General features: G+C 40.1%; 1 protein-coding gene across 5 annotated transcripts in view; it reads right to left on the reverse strand.

Moving 5' to 3' along the window:
* csnk1g2b (casein kinase 1, gamma 2b) overlaps positions 1 to 19217 on the reverse strand; it is a 48898-nt gene that overhangs the window by 14600 nt on the left and 15081 nt on the right. For 4 of the 5 annotated variants that reach the window (XM_061684682.1, XM_061684679.1, XM_061684681.1 and 1 more), the window contains exon 3: positions 7008 to 7077. In XM_061684682.1, coding sequence (XP_061540666.1) covers positions 7008 to 7077 — 70 coding nt within the window. Of the gene's footprint in view, positions 1 to 2921; positions 5988 to 7007; positions 7078 to 19217 lie in introns of those variants that run through there. The other variant, XM_061684683.1, reaches the window with a different exon arrangement.

The raw sequence follows: 19217 nt of genomic DNA on the forward strand, positions 1-19217 counted from the left end.
GAAGAACGTGCAACGATGACGTGCTTGTGCCCAATGGTGGCGGTTGAACAAAAGTGTGTCTTAATTTTGTTAAAATGAATGACCAGTCGCCTCAATGAGACACTTGGAATAAGATTATATTGTGCAAAGGAGGCTTTCACGATGTGTAGCGTCTGACGCGCTTCCGAGCCTCAGCCTACACCGGGCGAAGCTTCAGTCAAGTCAACTCTCAGTCAACTGGGTGAGTGAAACAATTAAATACGTCTATGCCAACATTGAGACACCTAACAAGGTAAACGGTTGCTTGCACTTTTGCACTGATGGTTTTTAGCGTTTATTTTTGTCTTCAAACCAGCGCAAGTTAACATTGGGCTAAAACTTCACCGTAGCAACTTTACATCACAATGAATTGGGACAAAATTTACATAAACGTTGCCTTACAGTATCAAACACTAACCTCGTGCCTCATCTGTGGGTAGGGAAAGGAATCAGCGTTTTATAGCATTTGGTTCCATCCATTTAAAAAAATAAAATAAAATAATTCTTTTTTAAAAATCACCGCTGCCATGTGGTTACTTTTCATGCCAAAATGCAGAGTTCCAGTGCGTACCCTTCAAAATAAAAGGCTTCAAGCTTAAAACAGGAAGTCAAGTTAAAACTTGCACATGTAAACCATTTGACGTGACGAAACAGTCCCAAATAACTACTTTAACAATGCTATATTTAACTTTTATCTGAAACATTAATTAATGAATATTATGTCAATTGGGTTAGGATCAACACACATTGCCTATTAGTTCCTTTATTTAAACCATGCGAACTTTTTTGACCCAGCCTCCTAAAAGAATCGGAATCGAGAATCATTTGGAACCCGAATCGAAATAAGGAACCGGAACCGGAATCTCTCAAATTCAAACTATGCCCAACCTTAATGATAATATAATTGCAATACACTTAGGAGCCACCTTTTCACTTCTGAAAATCAGTTAAAAACAAATCATGCCACCTTTCAGCATTGTCAAGGTCTACCTACAGTAATATGGACCACCGTAGCATCGATATAACAGCCACCCAAAAAACATTAGATATTGCATAAATTATTAAGCAGCGCTGATGTGTTATGAGTTAAGATTACTTCCAACAAATTCTGTGGTTCAGTACCATTTTGTTCACTATAGTACCCAAAGTTTACAGCAATTATAGTCAAAAATTGTGAAGGGTAACAAAATAACTGCTTTGTCTTTTTTGGGCCCCCTTCTGTGGGGGTACCAACTTCAGTGGTAATACTTAAAAAGCACCAATCTAGACACCCTGTCTCCTGTTGATCGGTTAACAGAGATTCTTGACTTAGTGCAACAACTTGAAGGACATTTTTGTTAGTAGACTTTTTTCTCCACCTTGAATTTATTGGCGGGTTACACTGTGCTGGGCTGGTAAGAGGCCTTTGTATTTACATTCTTGAAGTGGTTTTTGCAAACTAGCTAGACACCCCAGAGCAGAAACGAGACAGTTTTCCAGTTCTGACCCGCTTTGTGGAAATCTCTCTCAATAGAGTATGTGAAAGGGATATAAGATGAATCTAAAGACAGCGGATGTCAATCGAGTAAAACCATCACTATCACTGATGACAGTGTGTAATTCCCACATTGCTGATTTCCAGTAGAGAAAAAAAAAAACAGCCCTTTTGACTCAATAAAATAACTAATCCTTGGCATTGCAGTAAATATAAACTATTCTGGAGAAGCAATACTAAACTCAATATCTTGAGCAGCACTTGAGCATTAACACAGAAATTGTGTTATCAAAAACTTGCACAATTTGTATTTGAAGAATTTAATTTTTGTTTTACGTCAGTCCCATAAAATACAATGCATGACAATACGGAAGAAAACCAATCGCCATTCATACTGTAATTTAGTCTGTAATATTTTTTAGGTAATGAAGCCCATGACAAGAGGTCAGTGGGAGGCTTGACTCATGAAAGCTTGGCCAAATCAAGTGGGCATTCAAAGCATAGTCATCACAAAAGGAAAGCAGGGAATGAACACTGAGCTGGTGAATGTGAGCAGCTAGATGGTTGTGTCCTACATTCTACAGTAACATTAAATTGCCTGGAGCAATGTCTTTTTAAAATATATAGCGCCATAAAAATAATACGGAAAAAGTCTCTGCCTCATCAAGATTTTATGAAGAGTAAAATAAACTGCAGTACGACGTGATACATTTTAACAGTAAAAACTGTATTTTAAAAGCAACACAAGTGGCAAAGAAACAACTAATTCTTGTGTTATAATACAATTTTTAGTCATGAAGAACAGACTGGGTTTCGTGCCAAACCAGTCGTCAGTGGTGCTCTGCCCCTGTTGCCATAATTAGAGACAATTCAATCTATTGTATCCACTGCTGGCCTTATCAGGCTGCATCATGGCAGCTGAAGACAATGTTGCCGTACAGTGAAATGTCAGAGTTGAGGGTCAGAGACGAGAAAGATTGGGAAAAAAGGAGATGGCCAGAGAGGAGTTGAAGGGAGTGATTTTAAACATTCAGACTACGGAGAGATGGAGAGGAAGAGGATGAAGATAAGTGACTTCCATTAGGCCAAATGCTCAGGAGATGTCCTCCTAAGATTGAAATAAGATCAATGGCCTGGTTAGTTCAGGCTGAGGCTAGACCAACAAAATGAAAGATACACAAGAATGCTAATTGCAGTTTTTAAACTGATGTTGCTAATTTTAGAGAAGTGTAAAGGCAGTATTTATGTTTTATCTGCTCTCAAACCACATTGTCTTTATCCATGCATGCTTGCCAGCAACACTAACAGTGAATAAAGACAACAATCACTATAGAGAAACTCATTGTCTGTGTCTTCTCAGTTAGTACAGAGGCTGAGATAAACGATTCAAAGACGACAATTTTCCTTGTAAAAATTCATGTTCATTTACAGTATATGGTGAGGAGCTCAGTCATCCGGGAAGGGCTTAGAGTTGAGCCGCTGCTCCTCCGCATCGAGAGGAGCCAGATGAGGTGGCTCGGGCATGTGGTTAGGATACCCCTTGGACGACTCCTTGGTGAGGTGTTCTGGGGTCGCCCCAAGACACGCTGGATGTCACCTGGCTGGCCCAGGAACGCCTCTGGATCCCCCCCAGAGGAGCTGGATGAAGTGGCTGGGGAGAAGGAAGTCTTCCCCCGTGACCAGACCCCAGATAAAGTGGAAGAAAATGGATGGATGGATGCATGGGTGGGTGGGTGTATGGATGGATGGATGAAAATTCATGTAGCAGAAATGACCTATATGACTGGTCAAAGCAGGAGCAACTGCTTGACAAGTTACTCAATCAACAGAGCTGTATCTGTTCTTTAAATTACAGTAAAAAGCAGAATTTTCTGGTTGTGCAGGTTAACAGTGCGGCAGGTAGATTCCAGGGAACAAAGTGTGGCCAAAAGCCGATATAGGCTACAGGCACGTTTTGGATGACGACAGGCAAGTGCTCGCAAGCTTGTGAAAATGACTGCTACCAAAAGAGAAATTGGAGAGCGCTTGCGCTGCCAAAGAGAAATAATTTGAAAAAGAAAAGTTGGAAAATCTGCAGAGCATTTTGTAAACATGTTGACTGATTGAAGACCCCATATACACAGTGTCATGGTAATAAAATATTTACACCAAACAATTTTCTACAGGATTAATAAAGTACCCACATTCCTACACACCTTCCTACCTAGGTGCATCTTCACCAGCATAATAATATTGCAGCTGTAAACTGAAATCCACAAATTGGGGTGCATTAACATAGTGTGCATGTACGTGCCAAAGTAATTCGATGTTGAAAGTGTTTTATTATAGAAAACAAAAAAAAATTATATCAGGTGATGCAACACCACCATACTAACCACTAAAACTGAGTTATTTCTCTGAATTGAAACTTATTTCAAGGAACGATTAATTTACATTACGTACAGTGTAGAGGTGCCACAATTACTGAAGCTGCACTGTCGCTTCTGTCACCCCCAAGGCTAGAATTTTTAATTAAAACAACAGAGCCGTTGCTTTGGTATGACATACAGTGGGGCAAAAAAGTATTGAGTCACCCGCTGTGCAAGTTCTCCCACTTAAAAAGATGAGAGAGGCCTATAATTTTGACAAAATGAGGGAAAAAATCCAGAAAATCAAATTTTTTTTAAGGATTTATTCACAAATTATGGTGGAAAATAAGTATTTGCTCAATAACAAAAGTTCATCTAAATTCTTTATCTACCCATTGTTGGCAATGACAGAGATCAAAGGTTTTCACACACTGTTGCTGGTATTTTGGGCCATTCCTCAATGCAGATCTCCTCTAGAGCAGTGATGTTTTGGGGCCGTTGGGGCTGGGCAACACAGACTTTCAACTCCCTCCAAAGATTTTCTTTGTGGTTGAGATCTGGAGACTGGCTAGGCCATTCCAGGACCTTGAAATGCTTCTAACGAAGCCACTCCTTCGTTGCCCGGGCTCAATTCTCACAATACATGGCCCCATTCATTCTTTCCTCATGGATCAGTCGTCCTGGTCCCTTTGCAGAAAAACAGCCCCAAAGTATGATGTTTCCACCCCATGCTTCACAGTAGGTATGGTGTTCCTTGGATGTAACTCAGCATTCTTTCTCCTCCAAACACGTTAAGTTGGGTTTTTACCAAAAAGTTCTATATTGGTTTCATCTGACTATATGACATTCTCCCAATCCTCTTCTGGATCATCCAAATGCTCTCTACCAAACTTCAGACAGGCCTGGACATGTGCTGGGTTAAGCAAGAGGACACATCTGGCACTGCACGATTTGAGTCCCTGGCGGTGTTACTCATGGTAGCCTTTGTTACTTTAGTCCCAGCTCTCTGCAGGTCATTCACTAGGTCCCCTCGTGTGGTTCTGGGATTTTTGCACACCGTTCTTGTCATCAGTTTGACCCCACGGGATAAGATCTTGCGTGGGAGCCCCAGATCGAAGGAGATTATCAGTGGTCTTGTATGTCTTCCATTTTCTAATAATGCTCCCACAGTTGATTTCTTCAAACCAAACTGCTTACCTATTGCAGATTCAGTCTTCCCAGCCCGGTGCAGGTCTCGAATTTTGTTTCTAGTATACTTTGACAGCTCTTTGGTCTTGGCCATAGTGGAGTTTGGAGTGTGACTGTTTGAGGTTGTGCACAGGTGTCTTTTATACCGATAACGAGTTCAAACAGGTGCCATTAATACAGGTAGCAAGTGGAGGACAGAGGAGCCTCTTAAAGAAGAAGTTACAGGTCTGTGAGAGCCAGTAATCTTGGTTGTTTGTAGGTGACCAAATACTTATTTTCCACCATAATTTTCTTATGATTTATTTATTTTTATTTTTAAATCAGAGAATGTGATTTTCTGGATTTTTCCCCCCTCATTTTGTCTCTCATAGGTGAGGCATACCTATGATGAAAATTACAGGCCTCTCTCATCTTTTTAAGTGGGAGAACTTGCAAAAAACATTTTTCTGTTTTGAAGGACAGACGGTGGGGAAAAGGCAATTAGTATGTGTGATTATTTTCTGTTACAGAAACACAAAATAATATGTTTACTGAGCTTTTTACAAACAGGAGACAAGGGCCGCGGTCTGCTCATTGCTCGGTAAGTGCAGAGACCGGGAACTTAGCCTGTCAACACAAAATATAAACGATAAAAGACTGAAAAATACAGCAAGACCTAAGAGGAGTTGATAGACTTAATCAACATTGTGTCCCATCCTTGAGTTGTGGCTGGGCTGAAAAATTTATTAATGAACAACTAATCGATTATCAAATTAATCAACAACTATTTTGACAATCTATTAATCGTTTAGAGAGCTTGTTTAACTTTCTCCAAATTCCCGAAATAGCCTCTCCACTTTAAATGTTCTCAGATTTCTGTAGTCCTCCATTAGAGAAAATTATTATCTTTGTGTTTAATCAAAATAAACATTTGCAAATACTGGCTATTACTTTGGAAAATAACGATCAACATTTTTGGCTATTTTCTGACATTTTCTGAACTCAACCAGAAACTGCATCATAATACATTTTCTGAACTGTCAATTTGGAATTTCCTGTTCTTGAGTAAAAGGATGGAGGAAAAAAAAAATAATAATAATCTTACTGGATAGATTTTGATTAGTTGAAAAAAATTTTACAGATTAATTGATTATTAAAATAATCCTTAGTTGAGTTATCCACATTCTTAATTCACTGAAAAGTATAGTGTCCAATTTGCTCAATTCATTAAAATGGGCATAGCCTTTTTCTTCCATCTGAAGGCTACTAACAAGATGTGGAAAATGTAGGTGTATGTAGATTAGGCGCAAAATCGGGGAGAGGCTATTGTCTATATGTATTCAAAAACAACTGCAGCATCAAATCTGGCAGATCTTGAAACCTACTGTGGCATATTGTCTCTTTCTTCCACAAAATACCACAACTAACAATCTGTAAAATGTTTTAAAAAAAAAAAAAAAAAATTAAAAAAAAAAAAAAAAAAAAGCTATAACTGGCACTGTATGTGTGCACATTAATCATGTACGATTAATATAATCAGTGATGATATTAGTAAAAGAGTACACACAAGGAAACGTGGGACATGCCTTATTAGCAATGCATAATTGAGAATTTTCCCCATAATTTATGCTGGTGGCACAATCAGGAAAACAAAGGATACCGACTGAGCAAGTTATCTGAGTAAACACACCATAATGGCTCACACAGCTTGCAGAGGGCCATCTATAAATAGTCAAGGACTTCCCTTGTGCCCCAACCCCTTTTAGGACTTTTGCTCCGGCACATGGAACAAGGAAGTTGGCACATGTCACTAAATAAGAACCAAAATGCACTTGTCATGCGAAACAAAACAAACAAATAAATGACATACAGTACATGACGGTACCTTGAAAACAGTGTTGTGAGGCGACATAACGTATACACATACATATCCCTTGTGTTAAAAGATCCGTTGTAGTAGTATTAACCAACAGCAATTCAAAACATCATATTTTTCTTACCTGAATTCCCCAACTGTTTGTAAAATCTATACTCCAAATGGAGCTGTGGTGCCCTCGATTTAATAGGCTCCTGGAAGAAAAAAGGAAAATTTTGAATAAAACATCGCAGTACAAAAAGTTCACCTAGAATTAAAGAAATTCTGAAATAGAAATTGGCACCACCATACAAGTCATGTTGTGACTGGCCAGAATAACTTAACAAAAAGTGTTTTACAGGTTTTAATTGCTAAAAATAACTTTTGAGTGTAAGTAAAGATGTCATTGTGAGAGGATAAAGAGCAGCTCCAGCTGGTGAACAGCAGGCTTTTGTGATGGCATTGCTAATAAAAAAAACCCACCCGCACATTTTGCTCATTGCGAGATTTACAACTTTAAAATGTAATCTGATTAACCCCACCAGGAAGGTGAGGACAAGGGCATTATAGAGAAACATGAGCAACATAAACACACACAAATGTACTCCTTTCTAAGACTTCACTAGCTGTGCCACAGTTGATCCAGTACTGCAGTACCAAACATATTCACATTACACAATATAAACTATTTTTGCCAAAAGTATTCGCTCACTTGCCTTGACTCAGATATGAATTTAAGTGACATCCCATTCTTAATCCATCAAGTTTAATATGACATTGGTCCACCCTCTGCAATTATAACATCTTAAACTCTTCTGGAATGGCTTTTCACAAGGTTTATGAGTGTGTTTATGAAAATTTATGACCATTTTTTCAGAAGCGCATTTGTGAGGTTACGCTCTGATTTTGGACGAGAAGGCCTGTCTCTGCTCTAATACACCCAAAAGTGGTCTATATGTGTTCTATGTTCTATTTGGGCAGCTGTGGCTCAGTAGGTAGAACAAGTGACCGAAGGGTAGCAGGTTCGAATCCCGGCTCCGACTGTCCGCATGTCAAAGTGCCCTTGGGCAAAAACACTGAACCCTAATTTGCTCCCAGTGGGCCTGGCAGAGCCTTGCATGGCAGCAGTCGCCCATTGGTGTATGAATGTGTGCGTGAATGGGTGAATGTGAAGCTTTGAAAAGCGCTTTGGGCAATGTGATAGTGTAGATAAAACGCTATATCAGTGCAGTCCATTTACCATTTTATAGGGTTGAGGTTAGGATTGTGCAGGCTAATCAAGTTTATCCATCAAACTCTCTTATCCATGTCTTTATGAACCTTGATTTGTGCACTGAATGCACAGTCATCTTGGAACAGGAAGGGGCCATCTCCAAACTGTTCCCACAAAGTTAGAAATGTCCAAAATACTAGCCCCTGAGCTCCAGTGAAAGGAACTATGAATGCTTCAGCATACCTAGAGATTCTGGACAGTCAAACAGTTTGGGGATTACCCCTTCCTGTTCCAACATGTCTGTGCACCACTGCACAAAGCAAGGTCCACAAAGACATAGGTGAGAGAATTTGGTATGAATGAACTTGACTGGACTGCATAGAATCCTGGCCTCAACCCGAAAGAACATCTTTGGGTTGATTTTGAGTGGACAGTGAGCCAAGCCTTCTCGTCCAACATCAGTGTGTGACCTCATAAATATGCTCTTGGAAGAATGGGCAAAAATTCCCATAAACGTACTCCTAAACCTTGTTGAAAGCCTACACACAAAACTTTAAGATGTTAGAGCTCCAAAGGGTAGCCCAACATCATATTAAACCATATGGATTTAGAATGAGCGGCACGGGGGGGCGACTGATTAGCACATGTGCCTCACAGTTCTGAGGAGGGTTCAAATCCGGCCTCGACTGTGTGGAGTTTGCATGTTCTCCCCGTGCCTGTGTGGGTTTTCTCCAGGTACTCCGGTTTCCTCCCACATCCCAAAAACATGTATGGTAGGTTAATTGGCGACTAAATTTCTCGTAGGTGTGAATGTGAGTACGAATGGTTGTTTGTTTATATGTGCCCTGCGATTGGCTGGCGACCAGTTGAGGGTGTACCCCGCCTCTCACCCAAAGATAGCTGGGATAGGCTTCGGCCCGCCCGCGACCCTGGTGAGGATAAGCGGTAAAGAAAATGGATGGATTTAGAATGGGATATCACTTAAATTCACGTGGGTCAAGACAGGTGAGCGAATACTTTTGGCAATATAGTGGATGGAAATAAGATATATATACAGAAATAGACTTTTAATTGCAAGGCAGCCACGTTGGACAAGGAACCATATTTGGAGACTTAAGTATTTGTTCAAAATGGCTCTTGCACTATTACTTTTGGCATTCTTCAAGTCAGCAGAATAAAGAAAAATAGTGATACCTGTCAAAAAAAAATTAAGAAAAGTCAATGAGTGCCCTACACTACAGGGAAGACCTGGTCTGTCCTCTGATATCTGCAAAAGACAAATCACAATAAAGCCAGTGAAAAACGCATATTAATATGGGGTACGTCTTATTACTATGCACATGATCCATACATGAACAGTGTCAAGTGTCAAAGTCAAGTGACTTCAGTGATTTAGAAAGACCAGAAAACAGCTATGAAATTCTCACCAATGTTCGATGTAATGTATGTCAGACTTAAATTGCCACCTGCATTATGCTGCTGTAACAACAAATCTTTACATACCAGCAGACTTCATGACTACTGTAGGGATCTATGTAGGTACTTTATATACAACAATTTTTCCTTGGACAAACAAAAATAATTACTAACTCCTATATTACAGTTAGACTTTACTCTAACGGCCGAAAATGACCATTTTATGCCGATCGGCTTTAATGTCATAATTCGCCGATCCGATCAATCCGCAAAAGACATTTACTCCGTGTCGCCATCATGTACAGGATATTTGAATCCAAAAGCTAGGTTATTTTTAGCCTTGTCGCGTGTCTTTTGACGTAGTATATCGGACCATCAATAAAGTTATTTAAAAAAAAAAACGTTGGCGGTGTGGGACAGACAACACATTTGAGACAGACAACACAAAATGCCTGGATCAGACGACAAGACACATTTGGTCTTTCACAATTGCACTATGTCAGACTATTGAAATCGAATCTTGTATGCCGATACCACCACATCCCATTTTTTACAATCACTGGGCTTCATCTTGTCAACTCAAATGCAACCGGATACACTCGTTACCATGGCAACGACAACAATAATGATCGCATCGTGTGTTTATAAGAACAAAATGGGGGGAAAGGTGTGTTGGTGGTCATTGGTGCTCGGGAGAGGACAGTCGTTTAAGGCTTGTTTGAGGTAAGTTCATGTAGTTTTAATACGATACCGCGTGCAAGCAGGCAACAAAATGGTATGTAACCTCACAAGCTAGTGCTAGCACTAACGGTTGTAAGCGAACATGCAGGCTTTCTGTCGAATCATGCTCTAAAGTTTTGGTGTGTGTGAAGTAATTTAATGACAAAGTAATTTAATTCCAGTAAGTTAGCACCCATTATTTCTGTCATGTTGTAATGTTGGTTTGACCTGACTGCTTAGAATACATGATCTGACTAGAGCAGTGATTTCCAGCCTTTAAGGAGCCAAGGCACATATTTTACCATAAAAAAATCTCACGGCACACCAACAAACAAAATAGTCACGAAAAATTGATACATTAATTACTGTATGTACTTCCTGCCATCTAATCCATTCATTTGTTCTGTCTGTCACTATGCCTCACTGGCATAAATAGATGAACAAAGATACATTATTTATTGTATATATAATGTTTTGAGCAATTAAGTACACAAGTAAATACAGTAAATGAACAAGTCATTTAAATAAACATACTGCTCCATCTTGTGATCGGATCAGTTTTTTTAAACTCGCTGATCGGCACCAAAAATCCTGATCGTGTAAAGCCTAATTACAGTGTGACATTGTATAAGCAATAAACAAGATTTTCTTTTTTTTTTTAATTTTCTTTTATTTTATTTTTTTTTTAAATCGAGGCCTCCCTTTTTATATACAAATGAATAAAAAAAGTTGAAATATCTTACTAAAAGCAAATCAAAGTTATTATTCAAGTACATGTAATTTCAGATGTATTTCTGATTTTAAATTAAATTGAAGGAAAACTGAAGGCTGTTAAGCGCTCACATTCACTCAATTATGCCTTAATCAAATTAGGAGCATTTTCTCTTCTGCTGCCTTGTCAAGACGTAGGATCTGCACACCAAGTATGTCCCGCTCAAGGCGGTGAAACATGAGTATTTCTTCTTGTATATTCAAACTAAATTATGTATTTTTAGTTTAGGCTTCAGTCACAGAATTATTTAAATATACCTTTCCCAACACATAAAAACAATACTTTTAAACAGGAAAAATACTAAATATACATAATTAGTGGTTGATCTAAAAAACGTCACGCTTGCACATCATGGCAACCAGAGAAATATCCAGAGGCTTTCTGACCATGCATAAGAGTCCCAAAAGGGACAGCATAAACTGTGAGCAGGGCAGAGCGAGTAATGTAGATGAGTGCAAGCCTGTGGGATGAAGACATGTGACAGGCTTGAGAGGCGTAGCAAGCAACTGCTCTGCTTGTATGAAACCCCCCCACCCCCACACACCCCTGACACACACACACACAAACACACACACAAACACGCACACCATGAACATGGACAACAAATATATAAATGATGGGTCAAACCAGATGGCACTACATTAAAGAACCATTTAAAACAGCTTACAATAGGAAACAGAGGCTTATGGCAGCTTTATGTAGCCTACTGAAGAATCATCTCTATTTCCAGCAGATGGACTAAACTATGGTTGTGTAAATGATCAAAGCCAAGCTGTGAATGTCTGATGTACAACTTTGTTTTTTGACGGATTTTTCTCAGAACTTGCAAATATCACATTTGTGATCTACTCACAGGATGGAAGGAAAGGAGGGCCATGTTCTGACATAGCAGTTACACAAGCGAGACAAATGGAATTGGTTTGTCATTTAACCGTGATCCTTTGCAAAAAATATATTTTTTTCCTCAAAGTTTGTTACAAGTTATCAAATGAAAGTTCAATATCAGAGGGCTTAAAGCGGGAAAAAAAACTACAACTGAAATTCTAATGTGTGCATATTTTTCGGTCCCTCCTTATTGGACAGAGCCAACACCGTGAAGAGTGTACTAATGTGTGCTAATGACACAGCCGCCCAACTCTGTCGGCTCACTGTGTGGTCCGCACGCCGGCTCACCACAACAATGACAATTTATCGAGTCCGGAAAAGCTATCATGTTCATTTTAATTATCGAACGATAAGTCTGTATAGTGATTATCGTGACAAGCCTAGGTTCAATCATCCCAATCTGATGGGAAACTGGAAATGTCCCACCATGTCAGCTCGTTGGTGTTCAACAATACATACGTGACGAACCAATAAAAGATCCACCCTGGTCCTCTTTTACTGGTTCGTCACGTATGTGTATTGTTGAATTCTCGAATACCATTGTCATATCATAAACAGACGACAACATTTCCAGCTGCTTTTTGGTTTTGTGTTATTTCGTTGCATGAATGCTAGAATACTTTATGCTTTCATATTGCCTGTGTCCAATAATAAGCAATGATGCATCAAGCATGACTACGAAAAACAAAACAAAACAAAAATATTTTTAATTTTAAAAAGTCAAAAATAAAATAAAACATTGAATTTGAAAAGCCAGCTTTTATTTGGAAATCAGCAACACATAAAACGCATCAAAATTGCATGACGCCAAAAGGTGATGCTGTCAAATGCCACAAAATGCAAGAAAATAGGATTGCGCGCTACATTTTAATTAATACATCATAGGGCTGGGTGATATTTTTTATTTTATGAATGTTTAGGCGTTTTCCTCTCCACAGACCCTCACTAGAAAAAAAGGAACATACTTTTGGTCCATAAAGTCTATAATATTTGGGCTATCGTTCTGATATTTTCAGAGGTGTTTAAAATCCTGGCACCGCCTCTGTGGAGTTTGCATGTTCTCGCAGTGCTGCGTGGGTTTTCTCCGGGTACTCCAGTTTCCTCCCACATCCCAAAAACATGCATGGTAGGGTTGACTGAAGAGTCTAAATTGTCTGCAGGAGTGAATGTGAGTGCGACTGGTTGGTTGTTTCTATGTGCCCTGTGATTGGCTGGCGACCACGTCAGAGTGTGCCCAGCCTCTCGCCCGAAGATAGCTGAAATAGGCTGCAGCACGCTCGCGACCTAGTGAGTAGGGTTGGACATCGAGAATCGATTGGAACCAGGACTAACGTTCTGGTTCTCCCGGAACCGTTCAAATTTAAACATTTTGGTTCCCAGTTTCGATGCCTACAGTCCGCCCACCACGACGAAGTGGTGAAAATCAACAAAGAAACGGCGAAAACCAACGAAAAAGAATACGCACGAAGACGTGCTTGTGCCCAACGGCGGCGGCGAACAAAAGTGTGTCTTTAACTTTGTTTGTTAATATTAATGAACAGTTGCCTCACTTGGAATAAGATTATATTGTGGAAGGGAGGCTTTCACTATGTGTAGAGTCTGACCCCCCGTGCCACAGCCTACACCTTGAGGAGCTTCAGTCAAATCAACTCTCAGTCAACTGGGTGAGCGAAACAATAAAATATGTCTATGCCAACATTGAGACGCTACCAAGGTATAAAGGTTGCTTACACTTTTGCACTTATGGTTTTTCGCTTTTATTTTAGTCTTTACACCAACATAAGCACCGATGGCAAAAAAATAAATAAAAAGCTTAACATTGGGTTAAAATTGACAATGAATTGGGACAAAATCTACAAACGTTGTCTCACAGTACAGGAAGTCTTCGATTTACGAACAAGTTCCGTTCCTACGCTGGCGACGTAACTCCCACATCCCAAAAACATGCGTGGTATGGTTGATTGAAGAGTCTAAATTGTCTGCAGGAGTGAATGTGAGTGCGAATGGTTGGTTGTGTCTATGTGCCCTGTGATTGGCTGGCGACCACGTCAGAGTGTGCCCCGCCTCTCGCCCGAAGATAGCTGAGATAGGCTCCAGCACGCTCGCGACCCTAGTGAGTAGGGTTGGACATGCCTACACTCCGCCCACCACGACGAAGTGGTGAAAATCAACAAAGAAGCGGTGAAAACCAACGGAAAGGAATACGCACGAAGACGTGCTTGTGCCCAAAGGCGGCGGCGAACAAAAGTGTGTCTTTAACTTTGTTAATATTAATGACCAGTTGCCTCAGTGCAACACTTGGAATAAGATTATATTGTGCAAAGGAGGCTTTCACGATGTGTAGCGTCTGACGTGCTCCCACCCGAGCCTCAGCCTACACCGCGTGGAGTTTCAGTGAACAACTCTCATTCAACTGGGTGAGCGAAACAAAATAGGTCTATGCCAACATTGAGACGCTAACAAGGTATAAACGGTTGCTTGCACTTATGGTTTTTCGCTTTTATTTTAGTCTTTACACCAACGTAAGCACCGATGGTAAAAAAAAATAAATAAAAAGCTTAACATTGGGCTAAAATTGACAATGAATTGGGACAAAATCCACAAACGTTGTCTCACAGTACAGGAAGTCCTCGATTTACGAACGAGTTCCGTTCCTACGCTGGCAACGTAACAAGATTTTCCGCGTAAGTTGGATTTCACCGTTAAAGTTGAAATTTACGGCGAAATACTTCTGTTACGGGTATTGTCCCACGTGATTGTGACAGCAAGCTCAGTGTGTGTGGGCGTATGCGTTGACGTGTGAGTGACGGGACTGCGCAGGCGTCGTCCAGTGGGACTATGAAGGAGGAAGGAGTACGCGTCGGTGCGAGTGTGTACAGTAGCAAGTGTAGTGACGGCGACCGGGGAAGAGTAGCGATTAGCGGAGGACCCGTTGACGTTGAATGTGCAGAGGAGCTAATAAAGCCATTAAAGCAGAAAATCGGTGCTTCGTGCCTTTATTGTTGGCTGTGCAACGAGAGAAGGGATTTAACCCCTGCGTCTCCCTACCACGGTCAGGTGACCGTAGCAGGAAAGGTTAACACTTCGTATAAAGAAACTAAAATACATTAAAATAAAATAATAAGATGCTGTACTTATCATTACTGCTGAGAGTGTGAAAAAAGGAGGGCGAAAAAGGCAAAGATACTCCCGCCACACAAAAACAGACAACCACTATGCACTAGCTAAGCAGAAACACTATGGTGCTGGGACAAAATGGCGGACGAGGAATGGGCGTCGTAAATTCGAAACATCGTAGGTCGAGTGCGTCGTAACTCGAGGACTTCCTGTATCACAAACACTAACCTTGTGCCACATTGGTGCGCAGGAAAAGAAATCAGTGTTTTATAGCATTTGGTTTGATCCATTTAAAAAATAAACATAAAACATTAAAAAATAATAATAATAAATCCCCGATTGCCATGTGAAGTTACTTTTTGTGCCAAAATGCTGAGTTCCGGTGCGTACCCTCCAAAATAAAAGGCCACAAGCTTAAAACAGGAAGTCTAGTTAAAACTTGCACATATAAACCATTTGACATGAAACAGTCCCAAATAACTACTTTAACAATGCTATATTTAACTTTTAGCTGAAACATTAATGAATGAATATTAAGTCAATTGGGTTAGGTCGAGACACCTTTTAGTTCATAGGTTGGATATTGATACTGGTTATAAAGAACCTCGAGTCAAATTTTCTCTCGCCCAGACTCAGGTGGGATAGGCTCCAGCACACCCGCAACCCTAGTGAGGAGAAGCAGTATGTAAAATGGATGGATGGATAGCTGCTGTTCATGTGAGATACCTGTTGTTCATATTGAGCAGCTGAAATAAGTATTTAACACGTCTCCGTTTTCTGAAGAAATAAATAAATAAATAAATAAATATACTTCCTAACGAGCTATTGACCTGAACATTTAACCATATGTTGGGCACAACCAAAGTAATCCGTACATACAAAGAAAGTAGAAGAAATAAGCTCAGAAATTAAGTTGTGTACAAATGTGAAATGACAGTGAAAAAGTACTGAACACATGAAGAAAGGGACGTGCAAAAAGACATGGAAAACTAAGACAACACCTAAAAATCTATCAACAATCAAACAGTATATTCTGTTTTTTTTGTGTGTGTTTAACACAACATCCCAACTTCATTGGAATTGGGGTTGTATAAAAGCCTGTGTTTTGGTTTCAGGAGAAATAAAAAAACAAACAAACAAACAAAGCAAAACTATTTGAATAATGTCATTGCAGGGGAGGAATCAATGCAGGTCAATACATCATGGCATATCTTAAACAAATATGCCCCCTTGGGTTTGTGAGCAAAATAGCATTACCGCAAAAATATGTTGCTCACTTGGAATGGTTGAATTATTACTTCATTCAGTCCAAACACTGCAATTATGGGGTAATGATGTCAGAAACAAAGTGTCCAGGTTGCTCTGATGTCATTCCAGTCTTGCACAAAGTCCTTCCGGGCCAATTTTCTCTTTTGCTTAGGGCTTGCTATGATATGCAGTGACGTATTAACTATCCAGTTATCCTTGACATTTGGCTGTTTTCTGAATGGATTATAATTTTTCCATACTAATGCTATTTGAATGTCCCTTTAAAGTTATCCAATACCAGAGTATTCTTTGGTTACTCTGTAGCGTGTCAATAAGAGAGCAGTATTACACCAAGAATGCTGGCCTGTGTCCAGGGCAGCTGACCAACAGGCCAGAAGGGCCCTTCCCTGTCTGACCTGCTGCTGCACTAACCTATCCAGCTCAGCTGTTCCACACCACAGCAGGTTTGCTCAAAGTAAATTTGTGATTTTGGCCAAGATAAGACTTTCACTAAGGGTACCAGCATATTTTAGCTCTATATCACCTGAGGCGGCGGCACAGTGAACGACTAGTTAGAGCATCTGCCTCACAGTCCTGAGGACCCCGCCTGTGTGGAGTTTGCATGTTCTCCCCGTCCGTGCCTGTGTGGCTTTTCTCCGGGCACTCCGGTTTCCTCCCACATCCCAAAAACATGCATGGTAGGTTAATTGACAACTCTAACTTGCCCGTAGGTGTGAATGTGAGTGCGAATGGTTGTTTGTTTGTATGTGCCCTGCGATTGGCTGGCAACCAGTTCAGGGTGTACCCTGCCTTCTGCCCGAGGATCGCTGGGATAGGCTCCAGCACGCCCGCGACCCTAGTGAGGAGAAGCGGCTCAAAAAAGGATGGATGGATGGATGGATATCACCTGATGGGTTGTGGATCACAAGCACATTCATGCTTATTGGTATAGAAGACGGACAGACAACACAGAGGAAAAAATAACTGACTAAAAAAGTTAGATCAAAAACTGCAGCAACACGCGCATACAGAAAATAATAACAGCAGAGTAACACTGGTTGCTGTTCATATAGTTAAAAAGCTTACTGATTTGTTATAAGTCATGCCAACGAATATTGCTTAAGAATACAGGGTGTCAAAATCAAGGTCCGCGGGCCAGATCCGGCCCGCCACATGATTTTATGTGGCACGCGAAGGCTAATCATGTGTGTCAACTTCCATGATTCTTGTTAAAATCTGTAACAAAGATTTCAAATTGTCATATTTCGTAAATATCATTGCGATATTGCAAGCATGTGTGTGTGTTACCAAATATGAACAATAGTTGAAAAACCCATTACCCTTGATTTCTGATTCCAAAACTAGTTTATAAATGTTGGGTGTAATAATATGATGAGGTGATTCGGCTGTCAGGCTGTTACAGCCGAACAGGACACACAAAAAAGAATTATGAGGTGATTAAACATTTTTATGGTTTGACAGTCATAACGGCCCTCTGAGGGAAACCGTAACTACAATGTGGCCCACGACAAAAATGAGTTAGACACCCCTGCTCTAGAAGGATAAAAGCTTGTACAACAGATCTGGGATGATGTGTTCCATGACACGTTATACACCATTTCAAGGATCCCTCTTAGAGTAAACACTTGAAGCTCGTACAAATACATGATTATGTCATCAGAGATTATGGAGCGTTTTCAGTATTTTAACCGCGGTAGTCTCGGACAGACTTGTATGGTTAGAAAATCAACAATAATCTTTCAAGGATTAACCAATTTTTCATGTCATGCAGGCTAAATCTGATAGCTGCTCAATCACAGTAGAGAACGACCAGAAATGACCTCTGCAACTAGACAGCAAACTACATATTTTCTTACTAACCCATACATTCTACAAAATAACTGTTAATCTTAATACATTTCATGTTGAGCTTTCACACAGTGTAAAAAAGCAGCAAACAGGAACACCCTAAGGAAATTAAACATCCAATCTGTAGCTGTATTTCAAAATAAATACAGCAAAAAAATCAATATAGAATACAGTACACCAAAGTATAGGGTAATGGGCAGTTCCATTGTAATCATCAGTTCGAAAACATCAGTAACAGGGCACATTTTCAAACAGTCTTTGCTACAGTAGAAGAAACATCTAGAATGATGTTATTTTACAATAAGTTGTTAATACTGTAGCATTACATTTTAGCAATTTATCAATAGAAAAGAGTGTATCTAAGTGTGAAAACATATGCCAATGTGTGACATGCATGCAATAGAACCAACATTATGTATTAGCCCCAAAATAGATTGACCTTTGCATGACTCCCAGTAAACCATTTAACAATACACATTTCGCAATGTGACTCAACTGTCGAGAACTACTCAAATGTCAACAAAGACCATCTTTAATCAGAAGCCTTAGGACAAGTATAAATGATCTGCTGACTGGACAGTTCAAACGAATGAAGATCCCGGAGATATGCATGTGTGCATTTTGTTCCAGTGGGATAGGTTTTCCTGACAAGAGCAGTGTCTACAGTTGAGAGAGAGTGTTCTGAAGAGAGTGGTGTCACAGAACAACAGCTGGACAGTGTCCAGCACGTCTCCTGTTTCATTTCAGATTTACCGGTAACACACACAAGAACTACCGACACAGATTCAGGCTGATACTGGGCCAAAGCGCAGCTCCACTAGAATTCCCGTTTTGTTGATGACTTTAGTTTGGTTCTGTTTATTACATAGGCCAAGACATACTACATCTAAACCAGACTAAAAATGACCACTGTGTCAATGTCAGGCAGTGAAAAGCCATTGTTTAAGGGCGTTACATTGAGAGGGCACCAGAGAAATATCATTGTTAGCATGATTTTGGTGGCTATGAAATAGGTGCCGTATTTTCACGACCATAAGGCGCACTTAAAAGTCTTATATTTTCTCCAAAATGGACGGGGGCGCCTTATAATGCGGCGTGCCCTGTGTGTGCACAGA

This window comes from Phycodurus eques, chromosome 8, assembly GCF_024500275.1.
Source record: "Phycodurus eques isolate BA_2022a chromosome 8, UOR_Pequ_1.1, whole genome shotgun sequence".
NCBI lineage: Eukaryota > Metazoa > Chordata > Actinopteri > Syngnathiformes > Syngnathidae > Phycodurus > Phycodurus eques.